The following is a 23,174-nucleotide window of genomic DNA, read 5'->3' as shown; positions in this document are numbered from 1 at the left end:
CACTCACCAGTCACTTCAGGTACCTTACCCAAATGGATTTCATTCATGTGTAGCTATCTTCTACTTCCACCCCCACTCCCCCCTTACCCCAAGGCAAAGCCAGCTATTAATTATCAAATATTCAAACTCACGTTTCCCAGCAGCCAAAGGAATATAGTTATTTTCTGCATCCCCAGCTAAATAATATTGAGGTTAATTTAGTACCTATTATGGCTTAGATTTGCAGAGACTTGGAAAACAAACTTGGCATTCCAGGTAATTCTGTTTTTGTTTGGCATTTTCAAATATGTGTACTGTTTAATATCAACCCATGTATTTATCACTCCATTAGGGTAGGTAACTTTTAAAATGAATTAAAAACCGTCATATTTCTACACATGACAGCTTCCACCCTTTATGAATTTTAAGCTCCCACATCTCAATAAATATATTTGCAGTGTAAATTGTGCTACAATATTACAGTATGGCATTCGTATTATCTGAGAATTAGAGATTCATTGAATAAAATTCTCGTGTTAATAAAGAACTTCAGTATTACTGAAAGAGAAGAGACATTTTGTCAAAGCTTTTCATCTGGCTCATCAGGGCAATTCAGAAGAATACAATGTAAAGAAAACAACATATTTATACTGTATGGGAAGAGTGTGCTGGTTGTTTGGCAATTGCACTCCGTTAGAGAATCCAATTCAAACCAAGCAGCTTGACTCTGGCAATGCCTTGACCAAAGTTAAGCTATCTGGTTTAAAATTTCAAACAACACTTGGCAGTTAACTGTCAATCACCATTAACTGTTGCATTCTCCATGGCAATGCCTCTACCAATCAGAGTCCAAGTGCCAAACAACGAGCACACTCTTCCCATACAGTATAAATATGGTGTTTTGCCTTACGTTGTATTCTTGCGAATTGTCCTGATGAGTGCACAATCAAAATCTTCGATAAAATGTCTCTTTTTCAGGAATAAAATTCTATTCCCAATCTGTATAATTTAAGACACAACTCAATAATCAAGAGAAATCTCTGACAGTCACTTATTATAGAAAAAGAAAATTAATTGTTAGTTAGATGTTAGCAACGTCAGATTTATTGTTGATAGCAACTCAGAAATAACAGTTTTCTCAAGGGCACATGGCAGCATGACTAGTTTTCACCAAAGCCAAGTAGAAAAACATGAAATATCAACAGAGTGTACTTGGCATGGCCTTAAATCCTCTTGATGCTACAGAAGGCAGCATTTGAGTTAGTTCATGACCTTACTTACAAAACAAAAATATTTTGCTGAAGAGCACAGTTAACTTTGGATATATTGAATATTCTGATTGGCAGATTATGCAGTGTCAGTTTACTTCAGTCAGACTGACATGAAAGAAACTGGAATTGTAACCTCACTACGACTGCTTTGGGAAATGGAAAAAAGCAGGTTAACTGGGTCAAAACCTGAGAATTTCTTACCAAACACCATCATGGGAAGATCAGCAGCACAAGGGCTACAACAGTTTAAGGCGCCTGGCCATCACCTTCGCAGGGTAATGGAGCGTTCGTAATCAATGCTTCCTTGCCAGCATCATCCATAACCCAAGAACAAATAAATTCCCACTGCTGATTAGTATCCAGTGACCCCTGCTGGAAATTCAGGTGAAGACAAGGCAAGGCTGAACTCTAACATTACTTTCTGTGGACAAACAACCAGAAGACACTAGCTTCAGACATGACAAATGGCTACTTTGGCATAGTGCCTTAAGGCTTCTGGTGTCTGTGGAACTGTACCCCAAGGGCATGAGTGGGGGGAAGCAGAGAACCTGAAGAAATATTTGAAGTTATGACAGTAGCAACTAATGAAGAGTACAGAGTTTAAAAACCCCACATAGAATTTTACTATATTATACATTACAGCAGTGCTGACAAAAATCATCTATACCTGTACACTGAATCTCACTCACTCACTGGTATCTATTATTTTTACAGCAAGCAGCAGCGCACTTGTTCCACAGTGCCTGTTGTGCAGTTAGCAGAATTGCACTATTTACAGAAAGGTATTTCAATCCTCTGATACAATTAAAAGATTGCACAATCTTTTACATTTGAGTCTAGTCATTTATTTTTTCTAAAATATAATTGTGTGTAACATTCACTGCTATTCCCAAAACAGTATACATCAAAAATATGCTACCAACATTTTGTTAAGCAAGCATGCAGCATCATGCTTGAGAGCAATTTGCTGGCACTACGCTGAATGAGCTCAAGTTGTTCAGATGGTGTCCGTCAGCCAATGTATGCGTCAACTGCCGACATAATAAACTAAAAATACATACAGTGCTTGTTTTCTTTCCCCAATAAAGGTCAAGTCTTGCATAGAGCAGAGTTTGAAATGTTGAGCCAATCATGTCCTTATAACTATCTCGCATAATTAATTCTCATAATTTAAACATTCTGTTCTTACTATATAACAAAATTACATTCAGCCAATCCAAACTAAATTGTTTGTTGGAAAAAACCTAAAACCAAAAAGAATATAATGCCCTCAAAAATACAACAGTTTACAACTTCTAAAAACTATTTTGGGGATAATGTTTGTTTAGACTATTCCCAAAGACAATTTGTGACATGTTTGAAAATTACTGTCACAAATTAATAGGACTTGAAATTTGAACACTTCTTTTTAAAAAGCAAACCATTGGACTTAAGGGGTAACTCAAATACTGAACATAGTATGAACTAGTTATGGTCAAAATAACAAGGTGCACTTCAATCTGGATGGAAGTAATAATAATGCACTAATAATCCCATTGATTCAGATTTGGATATTACTTTATCAATTAAATGATAAATGACCCAAATTGTCTGTAAATCCCTAAGCATATCAATTAACTAATGAACTGCAGCATCTCTACAAAAACAACAAACGATCCACATTTACAGTAAGTACCAGGGCCCTGTCTAAGTGATCTCCAAGCTGATTTGAATAACTATTAAAGTTAAAAGAACAGCCTGTTCCCAAGCAAAAAGCAGCATTAAGTTCAGAAGCAGCTGTAAGTCAAACTGAACTCTGACTTAATTACTACAAATAAATTGACTAAAATTAGTCAAAAACAAGAAGCTATTTTGACAATGATTCACCAGCCTTCCCAATTATAATTTTAAATTTACTAATATATTAACACTATATTCATCTCAATCAAAACATCATCAGTTACTATCCCTGCCAGCACTAACAGCTTTCTTTAAGTGCAATACATTATAAAGAATAAGCTGATTGGTTTGAATAGCAGCTATCCCTGACTTGTAGAATGAATAAGCATTCCTTAATTAGCCCATCAGGTTAAGTGCAGGCATTAATGGGTGCCTGCAAAACTCCAGCATGACATCTCTTTCCAAACATGGCCAAGCAGAATCTTCCATTAGCAATATTAATACAAGCTTAGTTGATCATTTTCATTCAATTAACTTCTTTCAATTAAATAGATAGCTTTGTTCTGATCCTACAAAAGAAGTGATAAAGGAATAGAAGAGATAGTTGATGACTTGCACTGAACATTAGTGTGTTGTGGGTCACTGGGAACTAAAACTATAAATCTAGTATTCAATTTGGAAAATGCATTTCCTTTATGCGTACTTTAAGCAAGCAGCTTCGGATGACTTCTGTTTCCTGCTCCATGTCATTTACGATCTAGTAACCAATGAAAATTCACACATTATTTGTAACATTTACAGTTATTATTATAGAATCCAACAATGAGATGGTCACTTCTTTTACCACTATATTCTCATTTTATCTTGATTTCAATTTCTGATTATTCGACAAACCTCACCCAATTGAGGCATTCTATAGACTGGGCTCAGGTTAAAGTGTAGATTCTGTAGATAAAACATGTACCTAAGGACATGGTGTGCCAAATAGCAATTTCTTATAGGAAATTAGTTCTGCTAGCACACTTCTAAGTCAGTGACTAGATTCATTCAGCCCAAGCCTCACAATTTGTGTTGAGATATAGTTATTACGCTTTGTACCAGCTGTATCACAGCTCCTATTTAGACTTGAAATGAAGTTCAGACAAACCAGTGAGTCAATAAGTTAAACAGAGTTGAAGCACAGGGACAAGCAATGTTCCTCAGTCTGTGCTGAGTTAACTGGTCTCAACTAGAGCAGCAGTAGGAGCGTTATTTTAGTCTTCAATACCTGTGCGTTGACAAAGAGAAAAAAAGGCATGAGCAGCATTGAAGCTTGCAGTTGCTATTCAGGAAAACCAATAAAAAAAGAGAAATTTGAATTTGGTTCAGTGCAAAACAGGACTCCACAGGCTGCAAGCCACTGCCACACACAATATCAATGGCAGATTGTTGTATTCACATCAGTCCACACTTCCAGGGACATTATCCTAGCTAGCACAAATGCACCAACAGATGTTATCCATTGACAAACCTAATCCAGTGGATTTGATTGTAATCTTCCTCTCAAGTCCTCTTCTTCCATAAATGCCACTTTTCTTATTATTTTTACTGAATTCACAGGCTTATGCTTTAGATAAGCATATTTTATCATTAATGAATATCACAGAAGAATCTGTAACAAAGCAGAGTGACTGCCTCTGTGTTTAACGGATTTGTACATTTTAACAAACCCATCGTGGAAATACAGGTGAGTTTTGGAGGAGCAAAACAAGTCATCCAGCCACTGGCAAGAGCCTCACTCAAGGCATGGATGCTCGGGCACAAAGACCTGATTTGCAACCATTATGAACACAGCTGTCATCAAAAGAATTGCAACTGCCACCCAGAATACATTATACACAAGAAATGCTTCTATATGAAGGGTGGTATGCCTGAAGGTGTTTTTATTGCTATTGTATCTTCATTTGTTTTGTATGATATTTCGCCCGTATCAATTGATTCATGATGAAAGAAGTGGATCAGAACATTTGAATGGAGACTCTGAAAATGGTCAAGGACTGGATCCACAACAGACCTGTCACATTCCAGTTCACGCTTTACATATCGAACTGCTGACACCAAATTCTAGAGGAAATCTGAAAAGGAGCATTTTGGAAGCATGTCTGGGTAGATGGTCCTGGCTAGGCCAGGCATTACAGAAACAGCATCAGTGAAGTCAGTGAAAGACACAAGCAACACCTGTCAATCTGCTTTCATCTGGTTCATACTTTAATTCAAGAGCAATTCCCTGTAACTAAGAATTGTAAGGAAACGTATGTTAAAAAACAATTTCTGGCCCTCCAGTGTACAGCATTAGCAAAACCAATGCCAACAGTTTTCCCTTTCCTCAAACTTCAGTTGCTACTTGTTTCAGGCTCTCGCTCCTCACTTGAGCTCTTCAGATTGGGGCCTGGTCAGTTCCAGACCTCCTCCTCTGCGGTTTGTCGTCCTCTGTTTAAGACATGTTTTCCCTCCTTCCTACCTTGTTTCCTCACACAACAAATTCAACACAGCTTCAAATCTGTGCATTTTTTATATAAAATACAAAATGAATAAAATTGCCATACATGAACAATTATGACGTTGACAAGAACAATAAGGAATCCAAAATAGGTGGTTTTATTGCCAGTTATTCTTAAATAACATCTACTTCATTCAGCCTCCATTTGGCATTTTGGTGTAAAGTATTGCAATTTGATTTTATTCGGAAATTAAGTAATTAAAGTAATTAAGTAACAGTAATTAAAAGGAGGCAAAGATTAATAGATATTATTTCATCTATGTTGACATGAATGCACTGCAGAGGAAGTGGTACATTGGCAAAGATGTCATTCTCCAAATAAGATATCAAACCAAGGATCTGTTGACTGCTCTGACAGAAATTAAAGATTCCAAGGCACTAGTTGAAGCAGCTCAGGGACTTTCCCAGCTATTCTAACCAACATTCTTACCTCAATAATCATGATCAAAAACTGATTATTTTGGCATTTGTTGCAGTTTAAGAGGTTTCAACTGTGTGCAAAATGGCTGCTAAATTTTTACTTCATTTATACTCAGTGGATGCATGTTATAGAAAGTGGCACCAATGTTTTGGAAATTAATAGAAATTGTTTGTAAAAGCCTAATCTTAAGTTAGTTTCTTGAATTTTAAAACCTTGTACATTTGGTTTAAATGTCGAAAGCTTACATTTATCATTGTTTTTATCATGAAGATTTATTCTATAGTACACAAAATTATAGGAATGTTACAGAAGATTGATCAATCCAACAAAGTTTAATTGGACAAAAGAAATGTTCTTATCACATGCAAAAAATATAATTAAATTTACAATAGTGATTACATCTTTGTATCTCCAAGATAAATAATGATTTAACGGCTGTCAATAAAGAACTGTGTAGAAGGTTCGATCAGATTGGGTGTGGTATGCGGCTTCATAACGGTACTTGATGAATGCACTAAATAAGCAGTACTGATGCCACCCAAATAGAGACTCAGAGGCTTAATTTAAAACATTGCACTTGATTTCTAAAAGCCTTGAAGTTCCACAGGCACTGCTTGTCTTCTTGCAGCTGACCCAAGTCAGCTCAAATAGAGTTACCAACAAGTACTACACCATCTTGCATGGCTGAAAAACAGTTTCAGTTGCAACTATAGGGTTTTTTTTTAAACATCATTTCAGCTTGATCAATCTCTAATTTTAAAAGAGTAGGGTGATGTAGGGAAGTGGGGAAAGCATAAAGAGTTATTAAATCCAATGCGCGGGAAGCAGCAGCATGACCTAAAATGCTTTCCAATCATAACAGTCGGTTTTCCTGCGCCCCTTTTTCACTGAATTAAGACATTGTGATTTTTTTTTTTACTTCACAAACCGGCAAGGTTCCAAAATTCTTCACGGACTCAGTCATGAGATTGCTGAATTTGAGGTACTCTACCTGCAATATGCACCAGCAACAACACAGATAGTAGTATATAATTGAGTATCTTGTAAATGATCCAGGCAGGTTAGCATTCATTGCATTTTACACAGGTTATATAGTCTTCCCCCATCTATTTCAAAGTGCAGAAAATAAAACGTCACCAAACGCAAGTACAAAGCTCTAGCGCCATGGTAAATATTAATTACTTTAATGATCATTATAGCTTTCCAGGAGGACAAAAGGACCAGTAATTTAATTTTAGAACAGAAGTTCTTGCACAGCAATATGCTCCAAGGTGAAATTCAATGAGCACAAGTTTGGGAAGTTAATATTTGCATACTGCCTACTGGCAGCTCTCACTAACATTATTTGCATTAATACTAATAAAAGTTTTAATGAAGCATGTTGGATAAAACTCAACAGGCTATATATTAAGATTCAAAAATAGCAACTTCAACATCCTACACGTTGGTGTTACTGCCTGCAACATGCTTGCGCTCAGTATGGATGAAATAATGGCATTCACGGAAGCAGAATCAACTCAAAATTTGATTCTTTTGCCTAACAAGAATCTATCTAAAAGTGTGCCTTAAAAATATTCAGTGACCCTGCCTCCACCACCTTCAGAGGCAGTGTGTTCCAAAGTCACACAACCCTCTGAGAAAAAATATTTCTCCTCATCTCTGTCCTAAAAGGGCAGCCCCATTTTTAAAAGTGCTCCCTAGTTCTGGACTCACCCACAAGAGGAAGCATCCTTTCCACATCCACTTTGTCAATACCGTTCAGGATCTTAAATACTTCAGTCAAGTCACCCCTCATTCTTCTAAACTCAGTGGAAACAAGCCCACTTGTTTAACCTTTCCTCATAAGGCAACCCACTCATTCCAGCTGTCAATCTAGTAAATCTCCTCTGAACCGCCTCCAATGCATTCACACCCTTCCTTAAAAAAGGAAACCAAAACTGCACGCAGTATTCGAGATGCAGTCTCAACAATGCCCTGTATAACTGAAGCGTAATATCCTTACTTTTATGCTCAATTCGTCTCATAATAAAGGATAGCACTCAATTAGCCTTCTTAATTACTTGCTGTATCTGCATACAAACTTTTTGAGATTCATGCACTAGAATATCTGGATCATTCTGCACCTCGGAATTCTGCAGCCGTTCTCTGTTTAAGTAATACTCATTTTTTTATTCTTCCTGCCAAAGTGAACAACTTCACATTTTCCTACATGATACTCCATCTGCCAGGTTTTTGCTCATTCACTCAACTTATCTATATGCAACCTCATGTCCTTCAAAACATACTTTCCTACCTATCTTTGTGCTATCTGCAAATTTAGCTACCATGCTTTCACTCCCCTCATCTAAGTCATTGATATAAGCTGTAAAAATTTGATGTCCCAGCAGAGACCCCTGCGGGACTTTACTCGTCACTCCACTCGTCACATCCCGCCAATCATAAAAAGACCCATTTCTGCATACGCCATTTCATGCCAGCAGGCCAACCTTCTACCCATGCTAATACACACCTACAAACTTTTATTTTCCACAATAGCCTTTGATGTGGCACCTTATCAAATGCCTCCTGGAAATCCAAGTACAGTACGTCTACAGGCTCCCCTTTATCCACAGCTCATGTTACTCCAATAAATTGATTAAACATAATTTCCCTTTCACAAAACCATTCTGACTCTTCCCGAGTGCCTTGATCTTTCGAAGTGCCAACTATAAACTCCTTAATGATCAATTCTAAGACAGACATCAAGCTAACTGGCCTATATTTTCCTATTTTCTGATTCCCACCCTTATTGAAAAGGGGAGTTATATTTGCTACTTCCCAGTCTGATGGAACCTTGCCACATTCTAGCGAATTTTGCAAAATTAACACCAACGCATCTAATACCTCATAAGCCACCTCTTTTAAGGACCTAGGATGAAGTCCATCAGGACTCAAAGACTTGTCAGCCCACAGCTCCACCAGTTTGCTCAGTACTGCTTCCACAGTGATTGCAAATTCACCAAGGTTCCCCCTGCCTTCCACCTCCTGAATTACAGCTATTACTCTATAGTGAAGACAGAAGCAAAATATTTGCTCATTTCATCCGCCACTTCCTTATTATCTATTAACTTGTCATTCTCATTCTCTGGAGGACCAACACCCACTTTACCTACTCTTTTCCTGTTTAAATACCTGTAGAAACTCTTGCTATCGTTTTTACAGTTCTAACTAGCTTCCTCTCATACTCTAATTTCTTTCTCCTGATTAACCTTTCAGTTATTCTCGACTCTTCTTTATACTCTGACCAATTACCTGACCTGCCACTCACCTTTGCGCAGTTTAATGCTTTTTCCTTAAGTCTGATGCTTTCCTCAACTTCTTCATTTCATCATGGATGGTAGGTCCTCCCTTTATAATTTTTCTTTATAGTAGGAATATAATTATTCTGAAACATCCCCTTTAATGTCTGTCACTGCTTCTCTGTTGATCTATCCCTAAGCCTAGTATCCCAGTTCACTTCAGGTAGCTCAGTTTTCATGCTCACATAGTTGCCCTTATTTAAGTTTAAAATATTAGTCTTAGACCCACTCTCCCTTTCAAACTGGATGTAAAATTCAATCAGATTGTGGTTGCTGCAATTTAGGGGTGCCTTCAATCTGAGATTAATTAACCTATATTACACAATAGCAAGTCTAATATAACCTGTGATAAAATCAAAATACTGCAGATGCTGGAAATCTGAAATAAAATAGAAAATGCTGGAAAAACACAGCAGGTCTGGCAGCATCTGTGGAGAGAGAAACAGAGTTAATGTTTCGAGTCCGTATGACTCTAGAGTGATACAGATTCGAAACGTTAACTGTTTCTCTCTCCACAGATGCCGCCAAACCTGCTGAGTTTTTCCAGCATTTTCTGTTCTTATTTCTAATATAACCTGTTCTCTGGTTGGTTCCAGAACTTGTTGCTCTGAAAAAAACTCTCGAAAGCATTCTATGAACTCCTCATCCAGGCTACTACTGCCAGTCTGATTTTTCCAGTTTATATGTAGATTAAAATCACCCAAAATTATTGCTGTCCCTTTATCACAAGAACCCAATATTTCTTCTTGCATACTTTATCCTACATTGTGGTTACTTTTAGGGGGCCTGTAGACCACTCCCACTAATGGCTTCTTTCCCCTAGTATTCCTCACCTGCAACCAAACTGATCCTACATCCTGATCTCCTGAACCAAGGTCATCTCGAACTACTGCACCAATTCCATCTTTGATCAACAGTGCTACCCCTCCACCTTTACCTAGCTTCCTATTCTTCAAGGTCAGTTGCTCCTCAATATTCAGGACACAATTCTTGTCATCCTGCAGCCACATCTCTGTAATGGCTATTAGTTCATATTTATTCACTTCTAGGTGCGCTATCAATTCATTTACTTAGTTATGAATACTACGTGCATTCAGATACAGAGTCTTTAGTTTTGACTTTGTTATCTTTGTAACATCTAGTCTTGACTATTGGTTTTATCTCTGTCACTTCCTGCTATTCTATGACTCTCATTCCCCATATTACTACTATGGTCTCCTGCTTTGAATCTACTCTTTGATTTGCCACATCGACTCAAGCTCTGTCCCTCATCTTCATTTGTTTAGTTTAAAGCTCTCTCCACTTCCCTAGCTTTGTGATTCGCAAGAACACACGCCCCAGCATGGTTCAGCTGTAGACCGTTCTAATGGTACAGCCCTCACTTTCCCCAGTGCTGGTGCCAGTGCTCCACAAACCGGAAATCACTTAGCCCACACCAGTCTTTGAGCCACGCATTCATTCCTCTAATCTTATTTGCCCTATGCCAATTTGCACGTGGCTCAGATAATAATCCAGGTGCCATGGCCAGCCTGCTCATCCACCTTGTAGACTCACTTTTGTCCACACAGTTACGAGCACCTCAAACCTGTCTGAAATTGCAAAGTCTGAGGCTCCTCCACTGTTGTCTGCTCGGTCCCATTACCTGCCTCACTCACGGTCACATCCTCCTTTCCCTCACTGCTGACCAAAACAGATGACCCTCTTTTAAGAGGCGTGACTGTTTTCTGGAACAAAGTGTCCAAGTACTTCCCCACTCCCTGTTGTTGCATGGTGCCTGCATTTCAACTTCCAGATCAATAATCCTGATCCAGAATTCCTCCAGCTGCTTACATTTTATGCAGACATGTTTGTCATAGATCGCCTTGGTATCTAAAAGCACACTCATTCCACAGCTGCAACATAATTAACAATGGCAGGACACGTGTTATGTTATTTTGTTACCTTAATTTAATTACTCGCTTAATTAACTTAGAATAATTCCTATGTATATCACACTTTTTCTCACGTGCACCGAATTCCCACGAGAACCTAAGTTGCTACTCACTTAGTCTCTGTCTCATTCTGGCATAGTCGCCCGTCTCCTCGCGCACCCCTTACTGCCGTGCTGATCTACTCAAATAACAGAATAAGCACATGGCCAGCTCCCGTTCCTAAAGTTTATGTTTGTACTTCTCACAAACGTATTTTGTTTCTTAATTAGGGACTTCCCACCTTCAGACAATTTTGTTCTATAACTGGTTAGACCATAAAGGCATAGCAGAAGTAGGCCATTCAGTCCATCAAGTCTGCTCCACCATTCAATGAAACCATGACTGATCTGAAAATCCTCAACTCCACTTTCCTGCCTTTTCCCCATAATCCTTGATTCCCTTACTAATTAAAAATCTGTCTATCTCAGCCTTGAACATACTTAATGACCCAGCTTCTCCAGCCCTCTGTGGTAGAGGATTCACAGATTGACAACCCTGAGAGAAGAAATTCCTCCTCATCTGTTTTAAATGGGCTCCTCCTTACTCTGAGATTATGTCTTCTGGTCCCAGGTTCTCCCACAAGGGGAAACAACCTCTCCGCATCGACCCTGTCAAGTTCCCCAAGAATCTTATATGTTTCAATAAGGTCACCTCCCATTCTTCTAAACTCCAACAAGTACAGGCCCAATCTACTCAACCTCTCCTCATAAGAAAATCCCTCCATATCTGGGATCAACCTAGTGAACCTTCTCTGGACTGCCTCCAGTGCCAGTATATCTTTCCTTAGATAAGGGGACCAAAATTTTCACACTATTCTATGTGTGGTCTAACTGGTGTCTTGTATAGTTTTAGCAAGACTTCCCTATAGCATAAGATACACATTAGAAATGAAAGTCAGATCACCCTTTCAGTTTACCCCTCCCTTTCAGAGTGAAGGCACCTGGCTCTTGTACACAATATCAACAGGTTAGAAACTGTAAGGAACTGAGTATTCAATGGTGCAGCATATTAGCGTAATAACTGTACCATCAGTAAGTAATTCCATAATGAATCCATTAGGAGACAAAATAAAACCTTATAACACTAATTTCAAATTACTTGTTGGGTTTAAGGTTAGACTGAGAATAAATTAGAAATATGATATAAAACGTGTAGGAAGAATTGTGCATTAAATTCTACTCTCCAACACACACCGTACCTTAAAAAGCTGAATCCATCTTTTTCTCTCGGATTCTATTCTTTGTTGCATTTCTGCATTGGTTCGGACACCAATGCTCTTAAATGCTACAATGTACTCCTCCCGAACCTCTGGTTTAGTTTCTGGATATGCCAGATGAATTATTCCAAGGCAGGCATCCCGAAGACAACGGGATAACGTCACTAACTCTCTTAACGTGAACGGCATCATTGTCGGCGGCTGCTGACCCACACCTAAGGAAGCAGAAATGCAAAATTACAGCGATGCACCCCCTATGTTTTTATTTTCATCAAACAAGCCTACATCAACTTAAGCTGTGTTTTTAGGACAACTGCCTGCAGACATTGTTCACTTTTTATTCCTTACAGAATTATTCAATTTAATTCAATTTGTATAACCTGTAAAATAATTTTCCTGCATCAAAGTTGCATTCCTTTGAGCAGAGAAGGCTGCAAGAAGATTTGATAGAGGTGCTTAAAATCATGAAGAGCTTAGATACAGTAAAAAGAGAAACCATTTCAAATAGTCAAAGCTTCAATAATCAGAAAGGACAGATCTACAGTCAGTGGCAAAAAATAAACATCATGAAGAAAAACGTTTTTCACACAGAGCAGTTAGGATTTGGAAAGCATTGCCTGACGTGCAATGGTGCTGGGCAGAGGGTGGTCATCACTAACCAAAAACCTGGTTGGGCCAGCCATATAAGTACTGTGGCTATAAGATCAAGTCAAAGGCAGGAAATTCTTAACTGAGTAACTCCACAAACCCTGTCTAACATCTACAAGGCACAAGTCAGGAGTGTGATGGAATGAATACTCCCCACTAGTCTAGATGAGTGCAGTTTCAACAACATTGAATAAGCTTGACACCATCCAGAACAAAGCAGCCCACTTGATCAGCATTTCATCCACCACCTCAAAGGTATATTCCCTCAACCACCATTGCACAGTGCATACCAACTGCACAATATACCAAGGTACCTTTGATAGTAACCACTACCAGAAACAGTTTAAAGTTCAATCCCCAGTTTAAACTTAGCCAGATCTTAACTAGGGAGGTAACAATGGCCTCAGTGTCTCCCAAATATTGCCCAGAATTGACACTAACAGCAATGACAAAGTAGTTATTTAGATATGAAGTCGATCTAAAAAAAAATCTGTTCATAACAATGCACTTGTGATAATATTTCAGAAAGCATTTTAGTAGTGGAGTAGCAGATATAGAGCATCCAACAGAAAATGCAACAAGGTTCCAATTATACAGATTACCTCCTTGAGTTTGCTCTCCAAAGAATTCATTGTCATGTACTGAAATAAGAGAATGGCTGAAGAGGGAACTGAAGAGGTAAAAGAGAGGTATGATCCGATGAGAGTCCTCAAGTGACATTGGAGATCCTCGTGATATCAGCTGAAGCAATGATACCATAGACCTTAGATGCACAGAAACATAGCATTAATTGTTTAATTTCAGTAAATAGTCAAGTACATTTCAGAATTTTACATACAAATACAAACCTGCATGAAATAAATGACCGATGATACGTCAGAAATAAATCTCCTTTAATTTGACCAAATATAAACAGATTACAGTAAGGCACAAAAGATATTTTTTGTGTCAAGAAAATGTGATATCCATAATTTCTATTAAAACTGGTGGATTTATTTTATTCTCATTAATGTGGAAGATAATGCAAATGTGGGTGGGGGGGTCAGCAGGGGAAATCAATAGAGTCACCTGCTTTAGGATGTGTCATGTGACCTCTTTCTCCTGAAGTTTGCTCCTTCAGCTTTGATTTGTTTTAGCAAGCAGGCTAGTTCAAAATGTTCTACTATGGAAACACCACAGAATGGACAGTGAATTATTGCTCAGCCAAGTCTGTCCTTTAAGCAAATGCTCCTAGTACAAAAATCTCATTAAGGAAAGTTTAAGTGCCACATATATATATATCTCCCCTCTGATATAGGAGGCAGCCTATTTTTAAAGGAATCTTTGAGAAAACACTCCCTCCCAATTTTTTCCTACCTCTTAAATAAATTTGACAAAAATGAAGCACAAAGCTAAAGAGCTGGCTAGTGACACCAACTTTGACAGAATATACAGCAATCAAAAAGAATAGCTACAAGTTAAATTTATCCAGTGTCATATGATTCAGAACATTTGACAGAGAATTTTTTAATGAATAAAATTACATGTTAATTAATAGGGCAGAGCTCCCATTAAGAGTAGATGTGGTAATCTGGGAGCATGCCAGAGTGGATGATTTAATAAGAATCCCTAAAATGGTTAGCAATGATTTAGCATTTCAGAGAATAATTTTTTTCTCTCAAGTCTTAAGCGATGAGAACATATTAACTTCAAAGGTTTTGTCCAATCAATTTCAGATGGATTGCAATCTAGACCAAAAATCTGAAGAGCTTCATGACTCACTGCCACTCTGGCTTCTAGAACTGTTGCATTTCACAAGTGTGCTAGTGATGGCATAAATTTCATGCAACTTGAGATCACATTTAGGGTGACACTAATTTCCTGAATCCAGAGGTCAGAAAGTCTGCACCTTACTGTTTTCTTTGTGAGAGGTAAGCAAGTGGAGACAATGCTTGAATTTGTGTTGTGTGAACCAAGTGACCGGTGGAGGAAAGACCCTGTATCACATGATGCGCAGGTTTGCAACAATCACCTCCAACAACTTCTATGCCTCTGGAGTTGGTAATGACAATGGACAAAGGCAATAAACAGTAAAGCCCTAAAGTAGGTTTGCGGTGTGAAGAAATATTCTCACATACATCAATTACACCGACTGAATACCTCACTGACATGCATTAATTGATATTCACTGAACTGAATTCGCACAGAAGCTTGAGGGGATAATTATGCTATGTACAAAAAGAGATCAGGAGGACTCTCAGACCATAAGCTACAAGAGCAAGTTGGGGAAGGTGGGGGGGGGGGGGGTGGTTGGCACGGAGTCAACACCGGTTCGCTCTTTGCTCCTTTCATGGCCCTACTCCTCCCTACGTGTGTGACCTCCTCCAACTGTACACAGATCTTTACATCATTACAATTCTGGCCTCTTGCATATCCCCAAATTCCATCGCTGAACATTTGGCAGCTGTGCCATCAGTTATTAGGCCCAGGGTTGTATTATTCCTTGCCTAAATTTCTCTGCCGATCTGCCTCCCTCTTCCCCTTTAAGAAATTCCTAAAAACCTACTGCTTGCATCAAATTTTTTGTCACTTGCCTTAATATCTCTGCTGCTCATGTCAAAATTCGTCTTCTGGAAGCTTTACCAAATTGAAAATGTGATCAGTAACAAATAGGAAGGGGCGTAACCCATACAGCCTCTATGCCAACTCCACCATTTAATATGGTCATGGCAGACCTTCTGCCTCAAATCCACTTCTCCACCCACTTCCCATAATCCTTGCTTCCTTGACACCACAGCTCCCTCAACTACACTTCCTCACACTCCTTCCTGCAAGGACTCTATTCCATTCTCCCTGTTTCTCCGTTTTGATGATGCAACCTTCCAAACTAGCGCTTCCAATAGATCTTCCCATTTCCTCAACTGAGAATTCACACCCAGCGTTGACGACAGGCCCCATCATCGTGTGCGATCCATTTCACATTCTCCTGCTCTTACCCTTTCCCTTCCCTCCCACCCAGAACCATGATAGGTTCCCCTTGTCCTTCCCCTCCCCACCGCCAGCCACCATTTCCACCAGCTCCAGCATGATGCCACCACCAAACACATCTTTCCCTGCCTTCCCCTTTCAGCATTCCGAAAGGATCGTTTCCTCCCCAACACCTTGGTCCACTCCTCAAGTCACCTCTAACACTCCCTCCCTTCCACACAGCACCTTTCTGTGCAAGCGCAAGACCTGCCTTCTCATTGCCCACGGCCCAAAACACTCCTTTCAAGTGACACAATAATTTACTTGTATTTCTTTCAATGTAATATATTGCATTCACTGCTCACCACATGGTCTCCTCTACATTGGGGAGGCCAAACATAAACAGGGTGACCGCTTTGTGGAACGCTTCATTCAGTACACAAGCGTGACCCCCACCGAGCTTCCAGTTGCTGTCATTTCAATTCTCTCTACCTTACTCCCATGCTTTTCTATCCATGACTGCTAATGTTCCAGTGAAGGTCAATGCAAGCTCGAGGAATACCACCTAATCTTTCGGCTTGGCACTCTTCAGCCTTCTGGACCCAGCATCAAGTTCAACAACTTGAGGTCATCTTGTTCTTTTTTTTTCAAATCACGTTTTTTCGTCCTTTTTTTGGTTTTGCTGCGTTGGTCTTATCTTGTTTCTTTCTTTCCCTTCATGCTGCACGAAGAGAGTTGCAATGCAATGCCTCATTCACACCTCATCTGCACACACCTTATTCTGTAACCCCTGCCACTCTCTTTGGCTGTTACATCTTTAATTCTTATGTTATTTAATGTCTCCTGCACGCCAACGTATCTCAGAGCTTTCCTTTTATTTTTCCTGCACACCACCACCACCCCACCCTCCCTCCATTGGCTTAAAAACATTTGCATTTCTATCTTTCTTCAGTTCTGGTGTAAGATCATTTTGACCTGAAGCATTGACTCTGTTTCTCTCCACAGATGCTGCCTGACCTGCTGAGTATTTGCAGCATTTTTTACCCAAAATTTCGAGATTCCCTGGGACACGAAAAATCTATCGATCTCATTATATACTCAACGATGGAGCATCCATAATCCTCTGAGTGAAGAAATTATCAGTCCGACATGGTCAAGCCCTTATCATGGGACTGCGACTCATTTTCTAGATTCCCCTGCCCGGGAAAACGATATCCCAATGTCTATCTTATCAAGCCCCTTTGGAGTCTTGTATTTCAATAAGATCACAATCATTATTCTAAATTCCAGAGAGTGTAGACACAATTTACTCAGCCTTTCACCTTACGGCGACTTGATCCCAGAATCCAATCAAACAAACGTTCGCTATACCACCTCCAAGTCAAGTGCATCCTCCCTCAAATATGGAGGCCAAAGCTGCACACAGTGCTCCAGATACAGTCTCACCAAAACGCCATAAAACTGTAGCAAGACTTCCTTATCCTTCCAGTCAAATCCTCTTGCAATAAAGGCCAACATTAGGAGACCATGAAGCAGGTAAATATCATAGCCTTTTTTTTTTCCTTTCTCCAAAGTTAGAGAGTTAGTCTAAGGACCTGGGAAATTTTTGAAAATTATATCTCTTGGATAATAAGGGTTAGGTAAACCATTTCAGTTAACCTCCCTATATTTAAGTGACATCAGCAGAAGAGAAGTGAGTAGCTGGTGAGTCTTCTTTAAAAAAATAAAAAGTCTTACAGTCTAATAGATAGAGAAATGGCAGAACAGTTCCAACCTCCTCTTCCATGTGGGAACTCCAGGATATTTCCTGCGTTCTGGAAAGACCACATGTTCAGGAAGTGTCATCAGTTGCAAGAGCTTGAGCTCAGTGTTTCAGAGTTTGAGAAGCAGCTGGCACCATATCAGCACATTTGCGAGGTTGAGAACTTTGTGAATAGCACATTTATAGATGTGGTCCCCCCCACAGCTTACGAGTATTTAAGGAGAGAGAAAATGAGTGACCATTAGACAACAGGTAGTGCAGGAGTCCCCCTCTCATTCTCCAACCAATCTGAATGGGAGAGTGATGGTTCATCTGAGGAGTGCAGCCAGAGCCAAGTCCATGGCACCACAGCTAGCTCAGCTGTACAGGGGCAGGGGGGTACAAGGAAGACTGGAAGAACAATAGCAATGAGATTCGATAGTTAGGGGAACAGACAGGTGTTCCTGCAGCTGCAGATGTGAATCCAGAGTAGTATGTTGCCTCCCTGGTGCCAGGGTCAAGGATATCATGGAGTGTCTGCAGAGCACCCTGAGGCGGTGGGGGTGGGGGTGGGGTGGGATGGTGGAGAAAGAGGGGGGCTGGCGGTGCACAGTCAGCAATCGTAGTTCACATTGGTACAAATGACATAGGCAGAAGAGGGGTGTGGTTCTGCAGTCAGAATTTAAGAAGCTAGGTAAGAAATTTGTAAGCAAGACTTCAAAAGAAGTAATATCCATATCACTCCCAGTACCACACGCAAGAAATAGGAAGATAAAGCAGATGAATAGATGGCTGGAAAGATGGTTCAGGAGGGAGGGCTTTAGATTCTTGGGACATTAATCACTTCCAGGGGATATGGGGCCTATATAGGCAGATTGCACCTAGACAGAGTGGGGACCAATTACTTTGCAAGAGATTTGCTCGTGCTATTGGAGAGAACTTAAACTAACTTGGCAAGGTAGTGGGATCCAGGAGTTAATACGAAAGGAATACCAAGGTGTACGGAATATTGGAAGAGACACAAAGCACAAGAGTAGGAAATAGTAAGGTATAAGGTGAGTTTAGAAAGAAGAAAATAAAATCTAAATTAGGGTTACAGTGTATCCATGCGAATGCACAGGGTGCAATAAATAAGAGCAGAGAGTTGAGGGCAAAGATAACCATATGGAAATATGATGCTATAGCGATTATGGAAACCTGGCTCATAAAAGGGCAGGGCATTAACTATTTTTGGATAGGTGTCCAGTGAAGATAGCAAAGCGAGCAAAGGAGGAGGGTTGATTAAAGAAAACATTGTAGTGCTTCGGGGTGGGGGTGAAAGAGACAGAGAGTGAGCGAGAGAGAAACACACACACACACACACACACACAAACAGAGTGAGCGAGAGACACACACACACACACACAGAGCTAAAGAGACACACACACACACAGAGAGCGAGCGAGAGAGACACACACACACACAGAGAGCGAGCGAGAGAGACACGCACACACACAGAGAGCGAGCGAGAGAGACACGCACACACACAGAGAGCGAGCGAGAGAGACACGCACACACACAGAGAGCGAGCGAGAGAGACACGCACACACACAGAGAGCGAGCGAGAGAGACACGCACACAGAGAGCGAGCGAGAGAGACACGCACACAGAGAGCGAGCGAGAGAGACACGCACACACACAGAGAGCGAGCGAGAGAGACACGCACACACACAGAGAGCGAGCGAGAGAGACACGCACACAGAGAGCGAGCGAGAGAGACACGCACACACACAGAGAGCGAGCGAGAGAGACACGCACACACACAGAGAGCGAGCGAGAGAGACACGCACACACACAGAGAGCGAGCGAGAGAGACACGCACACACACAGAGAGCGAGCGAGAGAGACACGCACACACACAGAGAGCGAGCGAGAGAGACACGCACACAGAGAGCGAGCGAGAGAGACACGCACACACACAGAGAGCGAGCGAGAGAGACACGCACACACACAGAGAGCGAGCGAGAGAGACACGCACACACACAGAGAGCGAGCGAGAGAGACACGCACACACACAGAGAGCGAGCGAGAGAGACACGCACACACACAGAGAGCGAGCGAGAGAGACACGCACACACACAGAGAGCGAGCGAGAGAGACACGCACGCACACAGAGAGCGAGCGAGAGAGACACGCACGCACACAGAGAGCGAGCGAGAGAGACACGCACGCACACAGAGAGCGAGCGAGAGAGACACGCACGCACACAGAGAGCGAGCGAGAGAGACACGCACGCACACAGAGAGCGAGCGAGAGAGACACGCACGCACACAGAGAGCGAGCGAGAGAGACACGCACGCACACAGAGAGCGAGCGAGAGAGACACGCACGCACACAGAGAGCGAGCGAGAGAGACACGCACGCACACAGAGAGCGAGCGAGAGAGACACGCACGCACACAGAGAGCGAGCGAGAGAGACACGCACGCACACAGAGAGCGAGCGAGAGAGACACGCACGCACACAGAGAGCGAGCGAGAGAGACACGCACGCACACAGAGAGCGAGCGAGAGAGACACGCACGCACACAGAGAGCGAGCGAGAGAGACACGCACGCACACAGAGAGCGAGCGAGAGAGACACGCACGCACACAGAGAGCGAGCGAGAGAGACACGACGCACACAGAGAGCGAGCGAGAGAGACACGCGCACACAGAGAGCGAGCGAGAGAGACACGCACACAGAGAGCGAGCGAGAGAGACACGCACACAGAGAGCGAGCGAGAGAGACACGCACACAGAGAGCGAGCGAGAGAGACACGCACACAGAGAGCGAGCGAGAGAGACACGCACACAGAGAGCGAGCGAGAGAGACACGCACACAGAGAGCGAGCGAGAGAGACACGCACACAGAGAGCGAGCGAGAGAGACACGCACACAGAGAGCGAGCGAGAGAGACACGCACACAGAGAGCGAGCGAGAGAGACACGCGCACAGAGAGCGAGCGAGAGAGACACGCGCACAGAGAGCGAGCGAGAGAGACACGCGCACAGAGAGCGAGCGAGAGAGACACGCACACAGAGAGCGAGCGAGAGAGACACGCACACAGAGAGCGAGCGAGAGAGACACGCACACAGAGAGCGAGCGAGAGAGACACGCACACAGAGAGCGAGCGAGAGAGACACGCACACAGAGAGCGAGCGAGAGAGACACGCACACAGAGAGCGAGCGAGAGAGACACGCACACAGAGAGCGAGCGAGAGAGACACGCACACAGAGAGCGAGCGAGAGAGACACGCACACAGAGAGCGAGCGAGAGAGACACGCACACAGAGAGCGAGCGAGAGAGACACGCACACAGAGAGCGAGCGAGAGAGACACGCACACAGAGAGCGAGCGAGAGAGACACGCACACAGAGAGCGAGCGAGAGAGACACGCACACAGAGAGCGAGCGAGAGAGACACGCACACAGAGAGCGAGCGAGAGAGACACGCGCACAGAGAGCGAGCGAGAGAGACACGCGCACAGAGAGCGAGCGAGAGAGACACGCGCACAGAGAGCGAGCGAGAGAGACACGCGCACAGAGAGCGAGCGAGAGAGACACGCACACAGAGAGCGAGCGAGAGAGACACGCGCACAGAGAGCGAGCGAGAGAGACGCGCACACAGAGAGCGAGCGAGCGAGACACGCGCACAGAGAGCGAGCGAGCGAGAGAGGCGCACCCAGAGCGAGCGAGCGAGAGAGGCGCACCCAGAGCGAGCGAGCGAGAGAGGCGCACCCAGAGCGAGCGAGCGAGAGAGGCGCACCCAGAGCGAGCGAGCGAGAGAGGCGCACCCAGAGCGAGCGAGCGAGAGAGGCGCACCCAGAGCGAGCGAGCGAGAGAGGCGCACCCAGAGCGAGCGAGCGAGAGAGGCGCACCCAGAGCGAGCGAGCGAGAGAGGCGCACCCAGAGCGAGCGAGCGAGAGAGGCGCACCCAGAGCGAGCGAGCGAGAGAGGCGCACCCAGAGCGAGCGAGCGAGAGAGGCGCACCCAGAGCGAGCGAGCGAGAGAGGCGCACCCAGAGCGAGCGAGCGAGAGAGGCGCACCCAGAGCGAGCGAGCGAGAGAGGCGCACCCAGAGCGAGCGAGCGAGAGAGGCGCACCCAGAGCGAGCGAGCGAGAGAGGCGCACCCAGAGCGAGCGAGCGAGAGAGGCGCACCCAGAGCGAGCGAGCGAGAGAGGCGCACCCAGAGCGAGCGAGCGAGAGAGGCGCACCCAGAGCGAGCGAGCGAGAGAGGCGCACCCAGAGCGAGCGAGCGAGAGAGGCGCACCCAGAGCGAGCGAGCGAGAGAGGCGCACCCAGAGCGAGCGAGCGAGAGAGGCGCACCCAGAGCGAGCGAGCGAGAGAGGCGCACCCAGAGCGAGCGAGCGAGAGAGGCGCACCCAGAGCGAGCGAGCGAGAGAGGCGCACCCAGAGCGAGCGAGCGAGAGAGGCGCACCCAGAGCGAGCGAGCGAGAGAGGCGCACCCAGAGCGAGCGAGCGAGAGAGGCGCACCCAGAGCGAGCGAGCGAGAGAGGCGCACCCAGAGCGAGCGAGCGAGAGAGGCGCACCCAGAGCGAGCGAGCGAGAGAGGCGCACCCAGAGCGAGCGAGCGAGAGAGGCGCACCCAGAGCGAGCGAGCGAGAGAGGCGCACCCAGAGCGAGCGAGCGAGAGAGGCGCACCCAGAGCGAGCGAGCGAGAGAGGCGCACCCAGAGCGAGCGAGCGAGAGAGGCGCACCCAGAGCGAGCGAGCGAGAGAGGCGCACCCAGAGCGAGCGAGCGAGAGAGGCGCACCCAGAGCGAGCGAGCGAGAGAGGCGCACCCAGAGCGAGCGAGCGAGAGAGGCGCACCCAGAGCGAGCGAGCGAGAGAGGCGCACCCAGAGCGAGCGAGCGAGAGAGGCGCACCCAGAGCGAGCGAGCGAGAGAGGCGCACCCAGAGCGAGCGAGCGAGAGAGGCGCACCCAGAGCGAGCGAGCGAGAGAGGCGCACCCAGAGCGAGCGAGCGAGAGAGGCGCACCCAGAGCGAGCGAGCGAGAGAGGCGCACCCAGAGCGAGCGAGCGAGAGAGGCGCACCCAGAGCGAGCGAGCGAGAGAGGCGCACCCAGAGCGAGCGAGCGAGAGAGGCGCACCCAGAGCGAGCGAGCGAGAGAGGCGCACCCAGAGCGAGCGAGCGAGAGAGGCGCACCCAGAGCGAGCGAGCGAGAGAGGCGCACCCAGAGCGAGCGAGCGAGAGAGGCGCACCCAGAGCGAGCGAGCGAGAGAGGCGCACCCAGAGCGAGCGAGCGAGAGAGGCGCACCCAGAGCGAGCGAGCGAGAGAGGCGCACCCAGAGCGAGCGAGCGAGAGAGGCGCACCCAGAGCGAGCGAGCGAGAGAGGCGCACCCAGAGCGAGCGAGCGAGAGAGGCGCACCCAGAGCGAGCGAGCGAGAGAGGCGCACCCAGAGCGAG

General features: G+C 44.2%; 1 protein-coding gene across 5 annotated transcripts in view; it reads right to left on the bottom strand.

Annotated features, from left to right (window-relative positions):
- ube3c (ubiquitin protein ligase E3C) overlaps positions 1-23,174 on the bottom strand; it is a 169,531-nt gene that overhangs the window by 78,803 nt on the left and 67,554 nt on the right. For all 5 annotated transcript variants that reach the window (XM_041184414.1, XM_041184418.1, XM_041184415.1 and 2 more), the window contains exons 13-14: positions 13,644-13,804; positions 12,376-12,608 (exon numbers count right to left, since the gene is read on the bottom strand). In XM_041184414.1, coding sequence (XP_041040348.1) covers positions 12,376-12,608; positions 13,644-13,804 — 394 coding nt within the window. The remainder of the gene's footprint in view (positions 1-12,375; positions 12,609-13,643; positions 13,805-23,174) is intronic.

This window comes from Carcharodon carcharias, chromosome 3 (assembly GCF_017639515.1).
Source record: "Carcharodon carcharias isolate sCarCar2 chromosome 3, sCarCar2.pri, whole genome shotgun sequence".
Taxonomy (NCBI): domain Eukaryota; kingdom Metazoa; phylum Chordata; class Chondrichthyes; order Lamniformes; family Lamnidae; genus Carcharodon; species Carcharodon carcharias.
This window is presented reverse-complemented; position numbering and strand designations above follow the sequence as displayed.